The sequence below is a fragment of the Pollachius pollachius genome, assembly GCF_949987615.1.
Source record: "Pollachius pollachius genome assembly, chromosome: 2".
NCBI lineage: Eukaryota > Metazoa > Chordata > Actinopteri > Gadiformes > Gadidae > Pollachius > Pollachius pollachius.
This window is the reverse complement of record NC_136935.1, coordinates 52,746,561-52,767,711: the sequence shown is the minus strand read 5'-3', so window position 1 is coordinate 52,767,711 and position 21,151 is coordinate 52,746,561. Positions and strand designations below refer to the sequence as shown.

Below are 21,151 nucleotides of genomic sequence, written 5' to 3'. Positions count from 1 at the left end.
ACAGTCACCTGAGAGGAACTCAGAGCAAGATACCAGCCTACAGTCACCTGAGAGGAACTCAGAGCCAGGTACCAGCCTACAGTCACCTGAGAGGAACTCAGAGCCAGGTACCAGCCTACAGTCACCTGAGTGGAACTCAGAGCCAGGTACCAGCCTACAGTCACCTGAGAGGAACTCAGAGCCAGGTACCAGCCTACAGTCACCTGAGAGGAACTCAGAGCCACACACCAGCGTACAGTCACCTGAGAGGAACTCAGAGCCAGGTACCAGCCTACAGTCACCTGAGAGGAACTCAGAGCCAGGTACCAGCCTACAGTCACCTGAGAGGAACTCAGAGCCAGGTACCAGCCTACAGTCACCTGAGAGGAACTCAGAGCCAGGTACCAGCCTACAGTCACCTGAGAGGAACTCAGAGCCAGGTACCAGCCTACAGTCACCTGAGTGGAACTCAGAGCCAGGTACCAGCCTACAGTCACCTGAGAGGAACTCAGAGCCAGGTACCAGCCTACAGTCACCTGAGAGGAACTCAGAGCCACACACCAGCGTACAGTCACCTGAGAGGAACTCAGAGCCAGGTACCAGCCTACAGTCACCTGAGAGGAACTCAGAGCCAGGTACCAGCCTACAGTCACCTGAGAGGAACTCAGAGCAAGATACCAGCCTACAGTCACCTGAGAGGAACTCAGAGCCAGGTACCAGCCTACAGTCACCTGAGAGGAACTCAGAGCCAGGTACCAGCCTACAGTCACCTGAGAGGAACTCAGAGCAAGATACCAGCCTACAGTCACCTGAGAGGAACTCAGAGCCAGATACCAGCCTACAGTCACCTGAGAGGAACTCAGAGCCAGGTACCAGCCTACAGTCACCTGAGAGGAACTCAGAGCCAGGTACCAGCCTACAGTCACCTGAGAGGAACTCAGAGCAAGATACCAGCCTACAGTCACCTGAGAGGAACTCAGAGCCAGGTACCAGCCTACAGTCACCTGAGAGGAACTCAGAGCAAGATACCAGCCTACAGTCACCTGAGAGGAACTCAGAGCCAGGTACCAGCCTACAGTCACCTGAGAGGAACTCAGAGCAAGATACCAGCCTACAGTCACCTGAGAGGAACTCAGAGCCAGGTACCAGCCTACAGTCACCTGAGAGGAACTCAGAGCCAGGTACCAGCCTACAGTCACCTGAGAGGAACTCAGAGCAAGATACCAGCCTACAGTCACCTGAGAGGAACTCAGAGCAAGATACCAGCCTACAGTCACCTGAGAGGAACTCAGAGCAAGATACCAGCCTACAGTCACTTGAGAGGAACTCAGAGCCAGGTACCAGCCTACAGTCACCTGAGAGGAACTCAGAGCCATGTACCAGCCTACAGTCACCTGAGAGGAACTCAGAGCAAGATACCAGCCTACAGTCACCTGAGAGGAACTCAGAGCAAGATACCAGCCTACAGTCACCTGAGAGGAACTCAGAGCAAGATACCAGCCTACAGTCACCAGGCAGCAGGGTGGACCGGCGCAGGGGCCTACCACGGAGCAGGGGCCTACCACGGAGCAGGGCCCTACCACGGAGCAGGGGCCTACCACGGAGCAGGGCCCTACCACGGAGCAGGGGCCTACCACGGAGCAGGGGCCTACCATGGAGCAGAGCTGGGAGCAGAGCTGGTCCAGGCTGCAGGGCGAGGTCAGCAGCAGCACCTTGTACTGCAGCGTCCGAGGAAGCTGGTCCAGGATCAGCTTCAGCACCTTCCAGTCTGTCTCCTGCAGCACAGCCCAACCCCAGGGGTGAATGGACGGGGTGTGTGTGTGTGTGTGTGTGTGTGTGTGTGTGTGTGTGTGTGTGTGTGTGTGTGTGTGTGTGTGTGTGTGTCTACCATCTTGAGGGCCTGCAACAGGGCGCTGAAGGCGGGGGCGTAGGGCAGGAAGGCGGTGCGGATGGAGGAGGAGGAGGAGGCGGCGGAGGAGGAGGAGCAGGAGGAGGTGGCCTGGCCGGTGGGAGGCGGGGCCCCGGCGGGAGGAGAGGCGGAGCCGGTCGTCTTCTTCTCCACGCCCCCCCCACCGCGCTTCTCTGGCTCCCTGAGAGAACAACACAGTTCAGCCTGGAGTCAAGGACCCAGCCTGGAGTCATGGACCCAGCCTGGAGTCATGGACCCAGCCTGGAGTCATGGACCAGCCTGGAGTCATGGACCCACAGCCTGGAGTCATGGACCCAGCCTGGAGTCATGGACCCAGCCTGGAGTCATGGACCCACAGCCTGGAGTCATGGACCCAGCCTGGAGTCATGGACCCACAGCCTGGAGTCATGGACCCACAGCCTGGAGTCATGGACCCAGCCTGGAGTCATGGACCCACAGCCTGGAGTCATGGACCCAGCAGCCTGGAGTCATGGACCCAGCCTGGAGTCATGGACCCAGCCTGGAGTCATGGACCCACAGCCTGGAGTCATGGACCCAGCCTGGAGTCCTTGACTCCAGCCTTGAGTCATGGTGTGTGTGTCTCACCCCATGTCACAGTAGCAGTAGGGGCTGAACCTCAGGGCTCCCTCCTTGTTGGAGACGCCGAGGCGGTGGAGGGAGTCTGCTCGCATCATCAGGAAGAAGTCAAACACCTGGAGGGCGGGACAACACGGCTACCATGTTATACTGCAGAGAGGGCGGGACAACACGGCTACCATGTTATACTGCAGAGAGGGCGGGACAACACGGCTACCATGTTATACTGCAGAGAGGGCGGGACAACACGGCTACCATGTTATACTGCAGAGAGGGCGGGACAACACGGCTACCATGTTATACTGCAGAGAGGGCGGGACAACACGGCTACCATGTTATACTGCAGAGAGGGCGGGACAACACGGCTACCATGTTATACTGCAGAGAGGGCGGGACAACACGGCTACCATGTTATACTGCAGAGAGGGCGGGACAACACGGCTACCATGTTATACTGCAGAGAGGGCGGGACAACACGGCTACCATGTTATACTGCAGAGAGGGCGGGACAACACGGCTACCATGTTATACTGCAGAGAGGGCGGGACAACACGGCTACCATGTTATACTGCAGAGAGGGCGGGACAACACGGCTAACATGTTATACTGCAGAGAGGGCGGGACAAGAAGGCTAACATGTTATACTGCAGAGAGGGCGGGACAACAGGGCTACCATGTTATACTGCAGAGAGGGCGGGACAACACGGCTAACATGTTATACTGCAGAGAGGGCGGGACAACACGGCTACCATGTTATACTGCAGAGAGGGCGGGACAACACGGCTACCATGTTATACTGCAGAGAGGGCGGGACAACACGGCTACCATGTTATACTGCAGAGAGGGCGGGACAACACGGCTACCATGTTATACTGCAGAGAGGGCGGGACAACACGGCTACCATGTTATACTGCAGAGAGGGCGGGACAACACGGCTACCATGTTATACTGCAGAGAGGGCGGGACAACACGGCTACCATGTTATACTGCAGAGAGGGCGGGACAACACGGCTACCATGTTATACTGCAGAGAGGGCGGGACAACACGGCTACCATGTTATACTGCAGAGAGGGCGGGACAACACGGCTAACATGTTATACTGCAGAGAGGGCGGGACAAGAAGGCTAACATGTTATACTGCAGAGAGGGCGGGACAACAGGGCTACCATGTTATACTGCAGAGAGGCCGGGACAACACGGCTAACATGTTATACTGCAGAGAGGGCGAGACAACACGGCTACCATGTTATACTGCAGAGAGGGCGGGACAACACGGCTACCATGTTATACTGCAGAGAGGGCGGGACAACACGGCTACCATGTTATACTGCAGAGAGGGCGGGACAACACGGCTACCATGTTATACTGCAGAGAGGGCGGGACAACACGGCTAACATGTTATACTGCAGAGAGGGCGGGACAACACCGCTAACATGTTATACTGCAGAGAGGGCGGGACAACACGGCTAACATGTTATACTGCAGAGAGGGCGGGACAACACGGCTAACATGTTATACTGCAGAGAGGGTGGGACAAGAAGGCTAACATGTTATACTGCAGAGAGGGTGGGACAAGAAGGCTAACATGTTATACTGCAGAGAGGGCGGGACAACACGGCTAACATGTTATACTGCAGAGAGGGCGGGACAACACGGCTACCATGTTATACTGCAGAGAGGGCGGGACAACACGGCTAACATGTTATACTGCGGCCTGAAGAGAGTGGGCGGGACAACACGGCTACCATGTTATACTGCAGAGAAGGCGGGACAACACACTAACATGTTATACTGCGGCCTGCAGAGAGAGGGCGGGACAACACACTAACATGTTATACTGCGGCCTGCAGAGAGAGGGCGGGACAACACACTAACATGTTATACTGCGGCCTGCAGAGAGAGGGCGGGACAACAAACTAACATGTTATACTGCGGCCTGCAGAGAGAGGGGTGCCGGTACCTGCAGGCGGACGCTGGAGGCCACGGCCGAGCAGGCCTTGCTCTTGTAGTGCAGCTGCAGGTGGCTGATGAGGAGCTCATAGACGCGGCTGGCGTGGCTCGCCGGCAGGCTGTACAGCTTACTCTGGGGGGGGGACAAAGACTCAGGGAAAGCTCTTCTAGCGGGAAGGTGGGATCTCTCTGAGGGTCTGGTCCTCACCTGGAGGATCTCGAGCAGGCCCAGGACCGCCGTCCTGATGTCCTCCATAGGCGACTCTGCCGTGGGGTCTCTATCCAGAACCTCCAGGGGCCCCGGGACCAGGGGCCGGCTGGACACCTGCACCCACACTCCCTTTAGAGACCAGTGGTTCTCCCCGTGGCTCCCTGCTCCTCCTCCCTGTTTGGGGGAGCCCTCTCCCCTTGCTCCTCCTCCCCTCTCCCCCTCCTCCCCTCCTCCCCTCTCCCCCTCCTCCTCCCCCCTCCTCTCTCCCCCCTCTCTCCCCCTCCTCCTCTCTCCCCCTCCTCCCCTCCTCCCCTCTCCCCCTCCTCCCCTCTCCTCCTCCCCTCCTCCCCTCTCCTCCTCCTCCCCTCCTCCCCTCTCCCCCTCCTCCCCCCTCCTCCTCCCCTCCTCTCTCCCCCTCCTCTCCCCTCCCGCTCCCCTCCCCTCCTCTCCTCCTCCCCTCCCCTCCTCCCCTCCCCTCTCCTCCTCCCCTCCTGCCCCTCTCCCCCTCCTCCCTTCCTCCCCTCTCCTCCTCCCCTCTCCCCCTCCCCTCCCCTCCTCCTCCCCTCCTCCCCTCTCCTCCTCCCCTCTCCCCCTCCCCTCCTCCCCTCCCCTCCTCCCCTCCTCCCCTCTCCCCCTCCTCCCCCTCCTCCCCTCCCCCACCTTCTCGATGACGTCCAGCAGGCTGCTGAAGTGGTGCGTGCTGCAGCCCTCGGCCAGATCCACCAGCAGCTGGGTGGCCTGCTTCCTCACCGCCAGGTCCCGGTCCTCCGCGATGCCGCTGAGCTGGGGGAGGACCACCGCCTCGATCAGCTCCTCCTGGGAACAGAGGAGGTTCTGTTATTGAGGGGAGGACCACCGCCTCGATCAGCTCCTCTTAGGGAACCAGAGGCTTCAGGTTCCTTAATGTGTTGACGCTATGAAGAACTGTCTCTAAGTGTGAGATAAGGGTTAGGGTTAGGGTTAGTTAGACAGGGTTATAGTGTGTGTGTAGTGTCTGGGAGGAGGGACAGGGTTATAGTGTGTGTGTCAACACCTCGTAGAGCTGCCGGTTGGTGCTCAGCACAAAAGAGAGGATGTGAAGCACTTTGATCCTTATCCCACTGCGGCTCTCGTTCCTCCAGCGAGACAGAGAGAGGGAGAGGGAGAGAGAGGGAGAGGGAGGGAGAGAGACAGAGACAGAGACAGGGAGAGGGAGGGAGAGAGACAGAGACAGGGAGAGGGAGGGAGAGACAGAGACAGAGACAGGGAGAGGGAGGGAGAGAGACAGAGACAGAGACAGGGAGAGGGAGGGAGAGAGACAGAGACAGAGAGAGGGAGGGAGAGAGACAGAGACAGGGAGAGGGAGGGAGAGACAGAAACAGAGACAGAGACAGGGAGAGGGAGGGAGAGAGACAGAGACAGAGACAGGGAGAGGGAGGGAGAGAGACAGAGACAGGGAGAGGGAGGGAGAGAGACAGAGACAGAGACAGGGAGAGGGAGGGAGAGAGACAGAGACAGAGGCAGGGAGAGGGAGGGAGAGAGACAGAGACAGGGAGAGGGAGAGAGACAGAGACAGGGAGAGGGAGAGAGAGAGACAGAGACAGGGAGAGGGAGGGAGAGAGACAGAGACAGGGAGAGGGAGAGAGACAGAGACAGGGAGAGGGAGGGAGAGAGACAGAGACAGGGAGAGGGAGGGAGAGAGACAGAGACAGGGAGAGAGACAGAGACAGAGACAGGGAGAGGGAGAGAGAACAAAGCACAAAAGAAACATTACAGCCAGGATCAGATTGGCAATGAGGTAATGTACGTGTGTGTGTGTGTGTGTGTGTGTGTGTGTGTGTGTGTGTGTGTGTGTGTGTGTGTGTGTGTGTGTGTGTGTGTGTGTGTGTGTGTGTGTGTGTGTGTGTCCTACTTAAAGAAGGTGTCCATGAGGCGGTGGAGGTTTTGGATCCAGCCGTCCTTGGCCGGCTGGATTGACTGAGCCCGGTAGGAGATGAGGGTCAGCACCGAGGAGTCCTGAGGGACACATCGTTATGGTACTACTATGTTAGGGTTAGGGTTAGGGTTAACCCTAACCCACAGGGAGGGAGACACATCGTTATGGTACTACTATGTTAGGGTTAGGGTTAACCCTAACCCACAGGGAGGGAGACATATCGTTATGGTACTACTATGTTAGGGTTAGGGTTAACCCTAGGGTTAACCCTAACCCTAACCCACAGGGAGGGAGACACATCGTTATGGTACTACTATGTTAGGGTTAGGGTTAACCCTAACCCACAGGGAAGGAGACACATCGTTATGGTACTACTATGTTAGGGTTAGGGTTAACCCTAACCCACAGGGAGGGAGACACATCGTTATGGTACTACTATGTTAGGGTTAGGGTTAACCCTAACCCACAGGGAGGGAGACACATCGTTATGGCACTACTATGTTAGGGTTAGGGTTAACCCTAGGGTTAACCCTAACCCTAACCCACAGGGAGGGAGACACATCGTTATGGTACTACTATGTTAGGGTTAGGGTTAACCCTAACCCACAGGGAGGGAGACACATCGTTATGGTACTACTATGTTAGGGTTAGGGTTAACCCTAGGGTTAACCCTAACCCTAACCCACAGGGAGGGAGACACATCGTTATGGTACTACTATGTTAGGGTTAGGGTTAACCCTAACCCACAGGGAGGGAGACACATCGTTATGGTACTACTATGTTAGGGTTAGGGTTAACCCTAACCCACAGGGAGGGAGACACATCGTTATGGTACTACTATGTTAGGGTTAGGGTTAGGGTTAACCCTAACCCACAGGGAGGGAGACACATCGTTATGGTACTACTATGTTAGGGTTAGGGTTAACCCTAACCCACAGGGAGGGAGACACATCGTTATGGTACTACTATGTTAGGGTTAGGGTTAACCCTAACCCACAGGGAGGGAGACATATCGTTATGGTACTACTATGTTAGGGTTAACACTAACCCACAGGGAGGGAGACACATCGTTATGGTACTACTATGTTAGGGTTAGGGTTAACCCTAACCCACAGGGAGGGAGACACATCGTTATGGTACTACTATGTTAGGGTTAGGGTTAACCCTAACCCACAGGGAGGGAGACACATCGTTATGGTACTACTATGTTAGGGTTAGGGTTAACCCTAACCCACAGGGAGGGAGACACATCGTTATGGTACTACTATGTTAGGGTGAGGGTTAACCCTAACCCACAGGGAGGGAGACATATCGTTATGGTACTACTATGTTAGGGTTAACCCTAACCCACAGGGAGGGAGACACATCGTTATGGTACTACTATGTTAGGGTTAACCCTAACCCACAGGGAGGGAGACACATCGTTATGGTACTACTATGTTAGGGTTAACCCTAACCCACAGGGAGGGAGACACATCGTTATGGTACTACTATGAGACAGGTGGAACCCACCGGTCTCTTGTCAGCACACTTCTCCACCAGGCTGAAGAACTTCTCGGTGGAGCCGTGGAAGCCGTTCTGCTCGTACAGCTCCTCCACGGTGGTCAGCAGCTCGTAGACGATCGCCTTCAGCTCAGCGCTGCCGATGGTCTGGGGACACACCTTAACATGTTATACTAACATGTTATACTGTATGGTCTGGGGGCGGGACACACCTTCACATGTTATATTAACATGTTATACTGTATGGTCTGGGGCGGGACACACCTTAACATGTTATATTAACATGTTATACTGTATGGTCAAGGGGCAGGACACACCTTAACATGTTATATTAACATGTTATACTGTATGGTCTAGGGGCGGGACACACCTTAACATGTTATTTTACATGTAATACAGTATGGTCTAGGGGCGGGACACACCTTGACATGTTATATTAACATGTTATACGGTATGGTCTGGGGGCGGGACACACCTTACCATGTTATATTAACATGTTATACTGTATGGTCTGGGGCGGGACACACCTTACCATGTTATATTAACAGTAGTATTATAGTATCTGTACCTGTATCTGCTGCAGCAGTCACTATATGATGCCCAGCAGGAAGTGGTAGTGTAGTAGTAGTAGTAGTAGTAGTAGTAGTATTATAGTATCTGTACCTGTATTTGCTGCAGTAGCCTCTCTATGATGCCCAGCAGGAAGTGGTAGTGTAGTAGTAGTAGTAGTAGTAGTAGTAGTATTATAGTATCTGTACCTGTATTTGCTGCAGTAGCCTCTCTATGATGCCCAGCAGGATGTCCCAGGTCACCACCTGCAGGTCTTTGCCGTACTTCTTGATAAGTCTGGTGATGGACAGGACGATCTCGTAGGACACCACCTCGTTGGCACACGACATGGCCTGGGGCGGACACACAGACACACAGACACCCAGCGCTTTAACATCGACTCATCCCCTCTGGACCATTCAACCCACCGCCATTCTTGGTGATCAGTGTGTTAAATCGTGAACGGAATGTATTTACACAGCGCTTTTCTACTCAGTGGCCACTCGTTTTAAAACACTGCCGCACATTCACCCATTCATGCACACATTCCCCCCCCGACGGCGGAGTCAGCCACGCAGGGAGACAGCCAGCTGGTCAGCAGCAGTCAGGGGGGGGCGTCTCGCTCAGGGACACCTCCACACTCCGCTAGGAGGAGCCGGGGATCGAACCAGCGACCTTCAGGTTACCAGCCGACCCGCCCCTCCTCCTGAGCCACACGCCGCCCAGGCCACGTTGGGTGGCCTGGGCGTGTGTGTGTTGGGTGTGTGTGTGTGTGTGTGTGTGTGTGTGTGTGTGTGTGTGTGTGTGTGTGTGTGTGTGTGTGTGTGTGTGTGTGTGTGTGTGTGTGTGTGTGTGTGTGTGTGTGTGTGTGTGTGTACCACCAGGTTCATCGTCTACCTTGTAGAAGGAGGGCAGCACCAGGGTGGGCGTGTTCTTCAGGGCCGGCAGCCTGTGGGCCCCCCAGAGGGCCATCCCCACGAAGAACACCGCCCCCCGCAGCAGGGCCGCGTCCTCCACGTACACCCTGCGGAGAGCCAGAGTTAACACACACACACACACACACACACCCCCACCCTACGGAGAGCCAGAGTTAACACACACACACACACACACACACACACACCCACCCTGCGGAGAGCCAGAGTTAACACACACACACACACACACACACACACACACACACACCCACCCTGCGGAGAGCCAGAGTTAACACACACACACACACACACCCACCCTGCGGAGAGCCAGAGTTAACACACATACACACACACACACACACACACACACACACCCTACGGAGAGCCAGAGTTAACACACACACACACACAAACACACACACACCCTGCAGAGACCCGGAGTTAACACACACACGTACCTTTCCTCCATGATACGACACATGGTGTAGATGGCGCTGTGGCCCAGGTGGGTCCCCAACACCTTCCTCATCAGCTGCAGAACAGGACAGGTGAGAGGACAGGTGAGAGGAGGACAGGTGAGAGGACAGGTGAGAGGAGGACAGGTGAGAGGACAGGTGAGAGGAGGACAGGTGAGAGGAGGACAGGTGATTGGAGGACAGGTGAGAGGACAGGTGAGAGGAGGACAGGTGAGAGGAGGACAGGTGAGAGGAGGACAGGTGATTGGAGGACAGGTGAGAGGAGGACAGGTGAGAGGAGGACAGGTGAGAGGAAGACAGGTGATTGGAGGACAGGTGAGAGGACAGGTAAGAGGAGGACAGGTGATTGGAGGACAGGTGAGAGGAGGACAGGTGATTGGAGGACAGGTGATTGGAGGACAGGTGAGAGGACAGGTAAGAGGAGGACAGGTGATTGGAGGACAGGTGAGAGGAGGACAGGTGAGAGGAGGACAGGTAAGAGGAGGACAGGTGAGAGGAGGACAGGTGAGAGGAGGACAGGTGAGAGGACAGGTGAGAGGAGGACAGGTGAGAGGAGGACAGGTGAGAGGACAGGTGAGAGGAGGACAGGTGAGTGGTTAGGCTTATTTCTGAGGCTTTTGTCAGCCACTTAGAGGGATGACCGTGAGCAGGGGATGAAACTCCTCTCTCCTCATGTCCTCCTCACCTTCCAGCAGGTCTCACAGAACTCCTTGACGTTGACGGTGCGGCACAGCGTGATGATGAACACCGTGAGGGAGTCCGAGGGCAGGCAGTTGTAGCACACCACCGCATCCAGCACCTGCAGCGCCACCTGTAGGCCGACACAGGAACAACATGACACAAAGCAGACATAGCCGAGCTTTGTATTATGAATACTTTAAAATCCATTCTTCATGACATGGTGATGGTCAGTCTCTGACCCCTACCTCGATATCAGTGGAGGAGGTGGTTCTATTGCACAGCAGACAGATCTTTCTACAAAGACAATGAAACAGATACGCAGATCAGGTTGAGTGGATAGAGATACGCTTGTGTGTTCGTTGACCTACTGGACTCTATAATGGAGACGTTCTAATGACCTACTGAACCATGACGGAGAGGTTCTAATGACCTACTGGACTCTATAATGGAGAGGTTCTAATGACCTACATGACTATAATGGAGACGTTCTAATGACCTACTGGACTGTAATGGAGACGTTCTAATGACCTACTGGACTATAATGGACAGGTTCTAATGACCTACTGGACTATAATGGAGACGTTCTAATGACCTACTGGACTGTAATGGAGACGTTCTAATGACCTACTGGACTATAATGGACAGGTTCTAATGACCTACTGGACTATAATGGAGAGGTTCTAATGACCTACTGGACCATGACGGAGACGTTCTAATGACCTACTGGACCATGACAGGGAGGTTCTAATGACCTACTGGGCTATAATGGAGACGTTCTAATGACCTACGTGACTATAATGGAGACGTTCTAATGACCTACTGGACTATAATGGACAGGTTCTAATGACCTACTGGACTATAATGGACAGGTTCTAAGGACCTACTGGACCATGACGGAGACGTTCTAATGACCTACTGGACCATGACAGGGAGGTTCTAATGACCTACTGGACCATGACGGAGACGTTCTAATGACCTACTGGACCATGACGGAGACGTTCTAATGACCTACTGGACCATGACAGGGAGGTTCTAATGACCTACTGGACCATGATGGAGAGGTTCTAATGACCTACTGGACCATGACAGGGAGGTTCTAATGACTTACTGGACCATGATGGAGACGTTCTGGTCCAGGTAGCAGCTGTTGAACTTCACGAGGTTGACCAGCACGTTGAGGAAGTCTGAAGTCAGACCATTGTCCATCCAGAGGAGGACAAAGCGTGCTGGCAGAAGAGAGAACAACAGTCACAGGAGAACAGCTTGGTTCTCTCCCTTTCATAAGCTCTATGAAAGGGGTGTGTGATACAGATCTGGTGGGACTCTGGTGGGGAGATAAACCTTTCCCTGAATTACAAAATGCTCTTCAGGGATGCTTGAACTAACTCATTTGCCTGCCAGCTACGGCAGCCCTCAGCTGGGATCAGTAGCAGAAACATCAAAGTGGTCAAAGTCTTACCGATGTCCTCCTCCAGATACGTGATATCTTTTCCATTCTCCGTCAAGGCCTTGAAAACCTCTAAGCGGTCTGCCAGCTCCTCATTTGGCGGCTGGTAGTCTCTGATCACCTTAAAGTAGTAGGCTCTGAGCGGGCCCAGCCTGTCCCCCTGCACACAGACATTCACCAGGTAGGTTAGGTTATTGAGTATTGTTTCCACTGTGTCCTGCTGGTTTCCTCCTCTCTCCTAAGCTTAGATGGGCAGGCACATTGCGAGACATTAAATTGCCCTTGAGTGTAAATGGTGTGTTGAAACTAAGTATCGGTGTGTGTATCTTGGGGATTTGCTGTAGAGAGGCTGTCAGTGTGTGTATCTTAGGACTGTGTGTACGTGCCTGTCCCCGGATGATGGCTCTGAGGTTAGGGTTAGGTGGTCCGTGTGTTAGGGTTAGGGTTAGGTGGTGCGTGTGTACGTGCCTGTCCCTGGATGATGGCTCGGAGCAGCAGCAGGACGGCGTGGCGCGCCTCGGGCGGCTGCTCGGGAGTCAACATGTCCTCCACGGCCTTCCAGACCGCCTCCACCGCATACTGAGGAGCAGAGAGGTGGAACAAAACAGGCTAGACGGTACGTCATCACCAGACAGACGCTACGTCACCACCAGACAGACGGTACGTCACCACCAGACAGACGGTACGTCACCACCAGACAGACGGTACGTCACCACCAGACAGACGCTACGTCACCACCAGACAGACGGTACGTCACCATCAGACAGACGGTACGTCACCATCAGACAGACGGTACGTCACCACCAGACAGACGGTACGTCACCACCAGACAGACGCTACGTCACCACCAGACAGACGGTACGTCACCATCAGACAGACGGTACGTCATCACCAGACAGACGGTACGTCACCATAAGACAGACGGTACGTCACCATCAGACAGACGGTACGTCACCACCACAGACGGTACATCACCATCAGACAGACGGTACGTCACCATCAGACAGACGCTACGTCACCATCAGACAGACGCTACGTCACCATCAGACAGACGGTACGTCACCATCAGACAGACGGTACGTCACCATCAGACAGACGGTACGTCATCACCAGACAGACGCTACGTCACCATCAGACAGACGGTACGTCATCACCAGACAGACGGTACGTCACCACCAGACAGACGCTACGTCACCACCAGACAGACGGTACGTCACCATCAGACAGACGGTACGTCACCATCAGACAGACGGTACGTCACCATCAGACAGACGGTACGTCACCACCACAGACGGTACATCACCATCAGACAGACGGTACGTCACCATCAGACAGACGCTACGTCACCATCAGACAGACGCTACGTCACCATCAGACAGACGGTACATCACCATCAGACAGACGGTACGTCACCATCAGACAGACGGTACGTCACCATCAGACAGACGGTACGTCACCATCAGACAGACGGTACGTCACCATCAGACAGACGCTACGTCACCATCAGACAGACGGTACGTCACCACCAGACAGACGGTACGTCACCATCAGACAGACGGTACGTCACCACCACAGACTGTACGTCACCATCAGACAGACGGTACGTCACCATCAGACAGAACGTCACCATCAGACAGACGGTACGTCACCACCACACAGACGGTACGTCACCAGCAGACAGACGCTACGTCACCATCAGACAGACGGTACGTCACCATCAGACAGACGGTACGTCACCATCAGACAGACGGTACGTCATCACCAGACAGACGCTACGTCACCATCAGACAGACGGTACGTCATCACCAGACAGACGGTACGTCACCACCAGACAGACGCTACGTCACCACCAGACAGACGGTACGTCACCATCAGACAGACGGTACGTCACCATCAGACAGACGGTACGTCACCATCAGACAGACGGTACGTCACCACCACAGACGGTACATCACCATCAGACAGACGGTACGTCACCATCAGACAGACGCTACGTCACCATCAGACAGACGCTACGTCACCATCAGACAGACGGTACGTCACCATCAGACAGACGGTACGTCACCATCAGACAGACGGTACGTCACCATCAGACAGACGGTACGTCACCATCAGACAGACGCTACGTCACCATCAGACAGACGGTACGTCACCACCAGACAGACGGTACGTCACCATCAGACAGACGGTACGTCACCACCACAGACTGTACGTCACCATCAGACAGACGGTACGTCACCATCAGACAGAACGTCACCATCAGACAGACGGTACGTCACCACCACACAGACGGTACGTCACCAGCAGACAGACGGTACGTCACCATCAGACAGATGGTACGTCACCATCAGACAGACGGTACGTCACCACCAGACAGACACTACGTCACCACCAGACAGACGGTATGTCTGTCTGGTGGTGACCACCGGGTCACACACCTCCTCAAACTTCTTGGATTTGGCCAGATCGCACACGTGGTGGATGACCTTGATGCGATTCCCGATCCCACATTCCGGATGCAGGTCCTGTGAAACAGAACAGGCTGTTGAAGACCTCTGTAGCCTACATGATGTGGTTTACATGAGTCCATCACAGGGATCACTCTGTCACTCACCTTAAGGATGTTGTGGTTGATAATGAACTCAGAGGGTTTGTTGTCAGTCTGTTTGGTGGGGGGCCGCTGGGGTCCGATGCCAAAGATCCCCTTCACCTTGTCTTTGAGGCTCTCCTTACTGGGCTGTTTGTTCATGGCCCCTCCTGGCTGAGCGGCTGCTGCCTGCAGTCTGTCGTTATCTACAACCAATCAGAACTCATCTACTCCGTCACATATTAAACATTCACCTAACCCTGTGTAACAACCTTAAAGCATGTGTTGCACGACAAGGATTCATATTCAAATAGTCCTGCATGGAACCACAGAACCAGTTAGAACCAGTTGGACTATCGAACCATCAGAGCAAGAAACCGTCTGAGGAGAACCTGTGAGGAACAGCCAGAGGAACAAACTGAGGCGAACCCGAGGAACACTAACCTGAGGAACCCTAACTGGGGAACACTAACCTGAGGAACACTAACCTGAGGAGAACCAGAGGAACACTAACCTGAGGAACACCAACCTGAGGAGAACCAGAAGAACACTAACCTGAGGAGAACCCGAGGAACACTAACCTGGGGAGAACCAGAGGAACACTAACCTGAGGAACAATAACCAGAGGAACACTAACTTGAGGAACCCTAACTGAGGAACACTAACCCGAGGAGAACCAGAAGAACACTAACCTGAGGAGAACCCGAGGAACACTAACCTGGGGAGAACCAGAGGAACACTAACCTGGGGAGAACCAGAGGAACACTAACCTGAGGAACAATAACCTGAGGAACACTAACCCGAGGAGAACCAGAGAAACACTAACCTGAGGAACACTAACCTGAGGAGAACCAGAGGAACATTAACTGAGGAACACTAACTTGAGGAACACTAACCTGAGGAACACTAACCCGAGGAGAACCAGAGGAACACTAACCTGAGGAGATCCCGAGGAACACTAACCTGGGGAGAACCAGAGTAACACTAACCTGAGGAACAATAACCTGAGGAACACTAACCCGAGGAGAACCAGAGGATGACTAACCTGAGGAACACTAACCTGGGGAGAACCAGAGGAACACTAACCTGAGGAACAATAACCTGAGGAACACTAACCCGAGGAGAAGCAGAGGAACACTAACCTGAGGAACACTAACCTGAGGAACACTAACCTGAGGAGAACCAGAGGAACACTAAACTGGAGAACACTAACCTGAGGAACACTAACCTGAGGAGAACCAGAGGAACACTAACCTGAGGAACACTAACCTGGGGAGAACCAGAGGAACACTAACCTGAGGAACACTAACCTGGGCAACACTAACCTGAGGAGAACCAGAGGAACACTAACCTGAGGAGAACCAGAGGAACACTAACCTGAGGAGAACCCGAGGAACACTAACCTGAGGAACACTAACCTGGGGAACACTTACCTGAGGAGAACCAGAGGAACACTAAACTGGGGAACACTAACCTGAGGAGAACCAGAGGAACACTAACCTGAGGAGAACCCGAGGAACACTAACCTGAGGAGAACCAGAGGAACACTAACCTGAGGAGAACCCGAGGAACACTAACCTGGGGAACACTAACCTGAGGAGAACCAGAGGAACACTAACCTGAGGAACACTAACCTGAGGAACACTAACCTGAGGAACACCAACCTGTGAGGAACACCAACCTGTGAGGAACACTAACCTGTGAGGAACACTAACCTGTGAGGAACACTAACCTGAGGAACACTAATCTGAGGAACACTAACCTGAGGAATACTAATCTGTGAGGAACAGTAACCTGTGAGGAACACCAACCTGTGAGGAACACTAACCTGTGAGGAACACTAACCTGTGAGGAACACTTCACTCAACCTGTTTGAATGACAGTATGTAGAATTAGCATTAAGTTCTCCGTTAGCATCACTAGCCTCCTGCTAGCAGTCAGAGCTCATCTCCAACAGAGTTCCTAAGAGGCGGGTCGGTTTAGTGTTCATCTGTAACATGTGTTGACATTCGCGTTAGACCAGAGTACTAACATCCCTATTAATGATCTATAGTATTTAGCATAGTATTATTATAGTAGATAGTCTAGTATTATAATAGTATTTAGTATTATTTACCACTGCTCGGTCCTCCGCTCCAACCGGATGCACACTGGCGGCCACTTCCGACAACAACACCTTGTCGCGGTGCTCTCTGGGATGTGTAGTTCTAACCAAGAACTAAATACGCTCTGAACTCCTAGCGTTGCTCCATAGATTTGGATTTTATATCGTGGATGCATCGATGTTTGAAAGCATCTTTCTTTCTACATTCAGCTAAATAACGGCGGGCTTATGGATGGCCTTCACGAAAGGAGCAGCATGGTGCGTTAGGACATGAGGCACAGCAGCATGAAGCCTGAGGAGTGAGGAAGGTGTCCTGGGTGTCCCAGACTGAAGACCGTCTACTGGTTCTAAAGAGTTTGATCGATTGTAAAACAAAATCGAATCCCTGCTTGGTGCTTCAACATGACTTCTCCTTACTTCACCCACGGCGCTGTTATGACTCGAAGTGTCAATCAAAGAACACGCCTGTCTGCTCTGGGGTCGAAACTAAAAAATAAACCTCCCAACCCAGGTCCTCCTGTCGGATTGAAGGAGGAGGAGGAGGAGACGAGCATCTGCGAAGGTAACTCCTCCGTTAATAAGCATCATGTCGTGTTTGTTCAAGACATAGAAGATGACCTGCGTTCTAGGCCATCATGCAGTCCGTTTATAACCTCGTAATACAGACACATGATCTGTGTTGCTCTATTGGATCCAGTCTGTGACACATATTCAACACTGTCCCTGAATAGAATGAAAGACGTGTTTAAGAAGATGATTCCGTCACCATAACTTCATACAGATCTAAGGACTACTATTGTCGATACAGATGACGGTGCCGCCCCTTCTACTCACGTCCTCGAACCACTAAAGTCAGAGCCGGCCCCCCTGCCCCCGGCCTCCTCCCGCAGACGGAAACCGTTAAAGGTGGAGTACGAGGAGCGCGGCCCAGGGTTAAAGGTGGAGTACGAGGAGCGCGTCCCAGGGTTAAAGGTGGAGTACGAGGAGCGCGTCCCAGGGTTAAAGGTGGAGTACGAGGAGCGCGGCCCAGGGTTAAAGGTGGAGACAGAGCGCTGGGAGCCTCCTGATTGGAGGATCCAGCTGGCCCACATCCGTGAGATGAGGAGGAGCCGAGACGCGCCCGTAGATCACATGGGGGCGGAAACATGCTACGAACCAGGGGCCCCCGCCCCGGTAAGACCCCCCCCCCACACACACACACAGTTTTATCATCTCACGGCCAGAAATAAACCATCTTGCCCTCTTATCGTCGATTATTCTCTTCTTCTTCGTCTTCTTCCTGTGTGCGTGTGCATGAGCGTGCGTGTGTGTGTGTGTGTATGTGCGTGTGTGGGCGGGTGTGTGTCTGCGTGTATGTCTGTCTGCGTGTGTGTGTGCGTGCGTGTGTGTGTGTGTGCGTGTGTGCGTGCGTGCCCCCAGGTGAGGCGGTTCCAGGTGCTGGTGTCCCTGATGCTCTCCAGCCAGACTCGGGACGAGGTGACAGCGGCGGCCATGGCGAGGCTGCGGGCTCGCGGCTGCACGGTGGAGGGCATCCTGAGCACCGACGACGAGACGCTGGGGAGACTCATCCACCCGGTGGGCTTCTGGAGGGTAAGGCCAGGGTCAGGGTCAGGGTTAGGGTTAGGCTGCAGCTACAGCTAGTCTGGGTAAGGTCAGGCTGACGCTTTTATCCAGAGCGACTCACAATAAGTACATTAGTCAGAAGAAGGAAAAACAACAATACATCGCTGTCGGTACAGTAAGGATGTTCATAGAACCAAGTGCCTGGCACTTGCACATTGCACTTATTCAAGGTACTTAATTGTGTAGCATCTACAGTAGCTGCTATCGCTGCTTTACACGGGGAATGGGTTAGGCTAGCGATTGTAATACTTGCACTTGGTTTCCGCTCATCCCTGCAGCCTCGCGTCCCTCTATTCAGAGTAGAGAAAAATAAATTATGAAATAATAAATAATGTATAAATGACAAATTGAAAGAAGATCAAATTGAATTTCACATGTGTGGGGTTGGTTCCTTTGTCATTGAGAGCAAAGCTCTATTATTTTTGCATGTCTTCATTCTATACTTGTTTCATCACTCTTCCTGTCGTCCTGACCCCTCCTGACCTCTAACCCCCCTGACCTCTGACCCCCCTGGCCTCTGACCCCTCCTGACCAGACCAAGGTGGGGTACCTGAGGAGGACCTCCCTGGTGCTGCAGCAGCACTTCTGCGGGGACATCCCGGACAGCGTGGAGGGGCTGGTGGCACTGCCCGGCGTGGGGCCCAAGATGGCCCACCTGGCCATGAGCATCGCCTGGGGCCGCGTGTCAGGCATAGGTACCTCCAGAGACGCCGGGAGCAGAGTCACGGCTCTGCATACACCCACACCCCTCTTACGCACTGATTGTATGTTGCTTTGGACTAAAGCGTTTGCTGAAGCCCTGAATGTCAATGGAACAACGCATCATAACGTCTAATTAGAGGTGGCAAAGTAGACGGCTAGTTACAGCGGGGTGAGCGCACGGCTTAGGCACGGACTCTTGAGTTAAACTGGTGAAGTGTGTGTGTGTGTGTGTGTGTGTGTGTGTGTGTGTGTGTAGGTGTGGACACACACGTCCACCGTATCTCCAACAGGCTCGGCTGGCTGAGGACCCCCTCCCGGACCCCAGAGCGAACACGCACCGCCCTGGAGGACTGGCTACCTAGGTGACAGGGTTAGGGTTAGGGTTAGGGTTAGGGTTAGGGTTAGTTACCCTAACCCTAACCCTAACCCTGGAGGACTGGCTGCCTAGGTGACAGCGCCTATTAATTAACCTTGACTTTAATTTGATGTCCTCTACGTTCATTATTGTTGTCATTATTCTGCAGCCTGGTGCTCCAAGCAGTCCTTCTGACCTTCAGTTAACTGGTCTGAGCCAACTGGTCTGAGCTAACTGGGGTATAACCTGTAACCAGTGAGATCCACTTGTCTAACTGGTACCTGTAACCAGTGAGGCACTGGTCTAACTGGTTCCTGTCCCACAGGGCGCTGTGGGGGGAGGTGAACTGGTCTAACTGGTACCTGTAACCAGTGAGGCACTGGTCTAACTGGTTCCTGTCCCACAGGGCGCTGTGGGGGGAGGTGAACTGGTCTAACTGGTACCTGTAACCAGTGAGGCACTGGTCTAACTGGTTCCTGTCCCACAGGGCGCTGTGGGGGGAGGTGAACTGGCTCCTCGTGGGCTTCGGCCAGCAGCAGTGTCGCCCGCTCCGGCCGCTCTGCTCCGAGTGTCTGAACCAGAGCTGCTGCCCCTCTGCACACCAGCCCCCCCCGGCCAAGAGGACCACGCCCCCCAAGACCCCCCCCACCAAGAGGCCCCAGGCTGGACCAACACCCTCCAGGACCTCTCCTGACCGACCCCCACCCCCCAGCTCCAGGGTGAAGATGGAGGCTGAACAGGAAGAGAGGAAACTGAGCCCACCTTCACCCTCCTGTCCCCCCAGGAGACAGAGAGGGAGGAATGTGCTCTGATATGAGCTCACAGACTATATATATATATATACGCTAAATGTTTACCGTTAGCTCTTCACCTCAGGTTCTGATTACTTGGCTTTGACTCATCACTGTTATTTGATGATAAAATTATGTTTTCTATTTAGTGTACTTTAAAAGATTCATCACACTCTTTTGTTAAGAATTTTCAACAGACAATAAATGGTTTTGTACTCCTTGATGTAAATAGTTCCCTTTCACACAAAAAGGACTCAAGAGAATGCAACATAATTGGGGTATCATTAACATCCGAGTTAAGCCTACTTAATCGACCAACTAAGCACTTTAAACTGACTAATTAAACGACCAAAAACACTTGAATTGTGCAATAAGGGCAAAGATATTATTCATTTTAAAACCGTTCCCTCCCCCCCAATAAGCAGGGTAAAAAACCGGGGTTAAATAATGTTTTGTCCCCGGGTTTGTCGTCCTCTCTCGGGTTATCCCGGTCTACAGCAACGCCATTTCCGGCCCCATGTAGCCTACGTCTGTTTAGGGCAGTTAACTGCCTCCGGAACGAGAAGAATAAGGAAAGGAGGAGAACAACAAAAACGACGAAGACAAGGAGAATAGATATTGAGGTTTGAGAAAGAATTTAACAAAGCAATATCCGAAACACTTAGAGGAAACGGGTATCATTCTGTCGAAAGACCCACCCTCTCTCCCGCCGCTAAACCCATTTAACTAAAGTCCCGCCCTCTGGTGCCTCAACGCACATTCGGAGGATTTATTCCCGAGCGGCTATATTTTTTACGTAGGATAAGTTTTGGATTCTCGCCTCTGATCGGTTAGAAGGGCCCCCCTTTAGATCG

At 53.4% G+C, this 21,151-nt stretch overlaps 2 protein-coding genes across 5 annotated transcripts in view; one reads left to right on the top strand and one right to left on the bottom strand.

The window, feature by feature from the left end:
• The window catches only part of tsc2 (TSC complex subunit 2), a 38,242-nt gene extending 21,358 nt beyond the window's left edge, over positions 1 to 16,884 (bottom strand). For 2 of the 4 annotated variants that reach the window (XM_079730681.1, XM_079730683.1), the window contains exons 1-20: positions 16,839 to 16,884; positions 14,750 to 14,928; positions 14,574 to 14,660; positions 12,604 to 12,714; positions 12,148 to 12,295; positions 11,797 to 11,914; positions 10,934 to 10,982; positions 10,693 to 10,818; positions 9,990 to 10,063; positions 9,512 to 9,638; positions 8,824 to 8,967; positions 8,075 to 8,212; positions 6,539 to 6,642; positions 5,681 to 5,762; positions 5,308 to 5,463; positions 4,645 to 4,761; positions 4,447 to 4,569; positions 2,495 to 2,601; positions 1,868 to 2,069; positions 1,632 to 1,754 (exon numbers count right to left, since the gene is read on the bottom strand). In XM_079730681.1, coding sequence (XP_079586807.1) covers positions 1,632 to 1,754; positions 1,868 to 2,069; positions 2,495 to 2,601; positions 4,447 to 4,569; positions 4,645 to 4,761; positions 5,308 to 5,463; positions 5,681 to 5,762; positions 6,539 to 6,642; positions 8,075 to 8,212; positions 8,824 to 8,967; positions 9,512 to 9,638; positions 9,990 to 10,063; positions 10,693 to 10,818; positions 10,934 to 10,982; positions 11,797 to 11,914; positions 12,148 to 12,295; positions 12,604 to 12,714; positions 14,574 to 14,660; positions 14,750 to 14,884 — 2,271 coding nt within the window. In that variant the 5' untranslated portion in view covers positions 14,885 to 14,928; positions 16,839 to 16,884. Of the gene's footprint in view, positions 1 to 1,631; positions 1,755 to 1,867; positions 2,070 to 2,494; positions 2,602 to 4,446; positions 4,570 to 4,644; positions 4,762 to 5,307; positions 5,464 to 5,680; positions 5,763 to 6,538; positions 6,643 to 8,074; positions 8,213 to 8,823; positions 8,968 to 9,511; positions 9,639 to 9,989; positions 10,064 to 10,692; positions 10,819 to 10,933; positions 10,983 to 11,732; positions 11,743 to 11,796; positions 11,915 to 12,147; positions 12,296 to 12,603; positions 12,715 to 14,573; positions 14,661 to 14,749; positions 14,929 to 16,838 lie in introns of those variants that run through there. The other 2 variants (XM_079730682.1, XM_079730684.1) reach the window with 2 other exon arrangements.
• Positions 16,885 to 16,951: 67 nt separating this feature from the next.
• On the top strand, positions 16,952 to 20,506 carry nthl1 (nth-like DNA glycosylase 1). The gene is made up of 6 exons (XM_079729414.1): positions 16,952 to 17,388; positions 17,635 to 17,999; positions 18,246 to 18,416; positions 18,985 to 19,144; positions 19,408 to 19,513; positions 19,994 to 20,506. Exons 1-6 carry the CDS (start codon positions 17,229 to 17,231, stop codon positions 20,316 to 20,318), a joined length of 1,287 nt encoding a protein of 428 aa, XP_079585540.1. The 5' UTR covers positions 16,952 to 17,228; the 3' UTR covers positions 20,319 to 20,506.
• Positions 20,507 to 21,151: the final 645 nt, after the last annotated feature.

Coding starts and splice junctions, on each gene's coding strand:
- nthl1 (XM_079729414.1), top strand. CDS start 17,229: ATGACTTCTCCTTACTTCACCCACGGCGCTGTTATGACTCGAAGTGTC. Junction 18,417..18,984: donor ACCCGGTGGGCTTCTGGAGG/GTAAGGCCAGGG, acceptor CCTCCTGACCAG/ACCAAGGTGGGGTACCTGAG. Junction 19,145..19,407: donor GGGCCGCGTGTCAGGCATAG/GTACCTCCAGAG, acceptor GTGTGTGTGTAG/GTGTGGACACACACGTCCAC.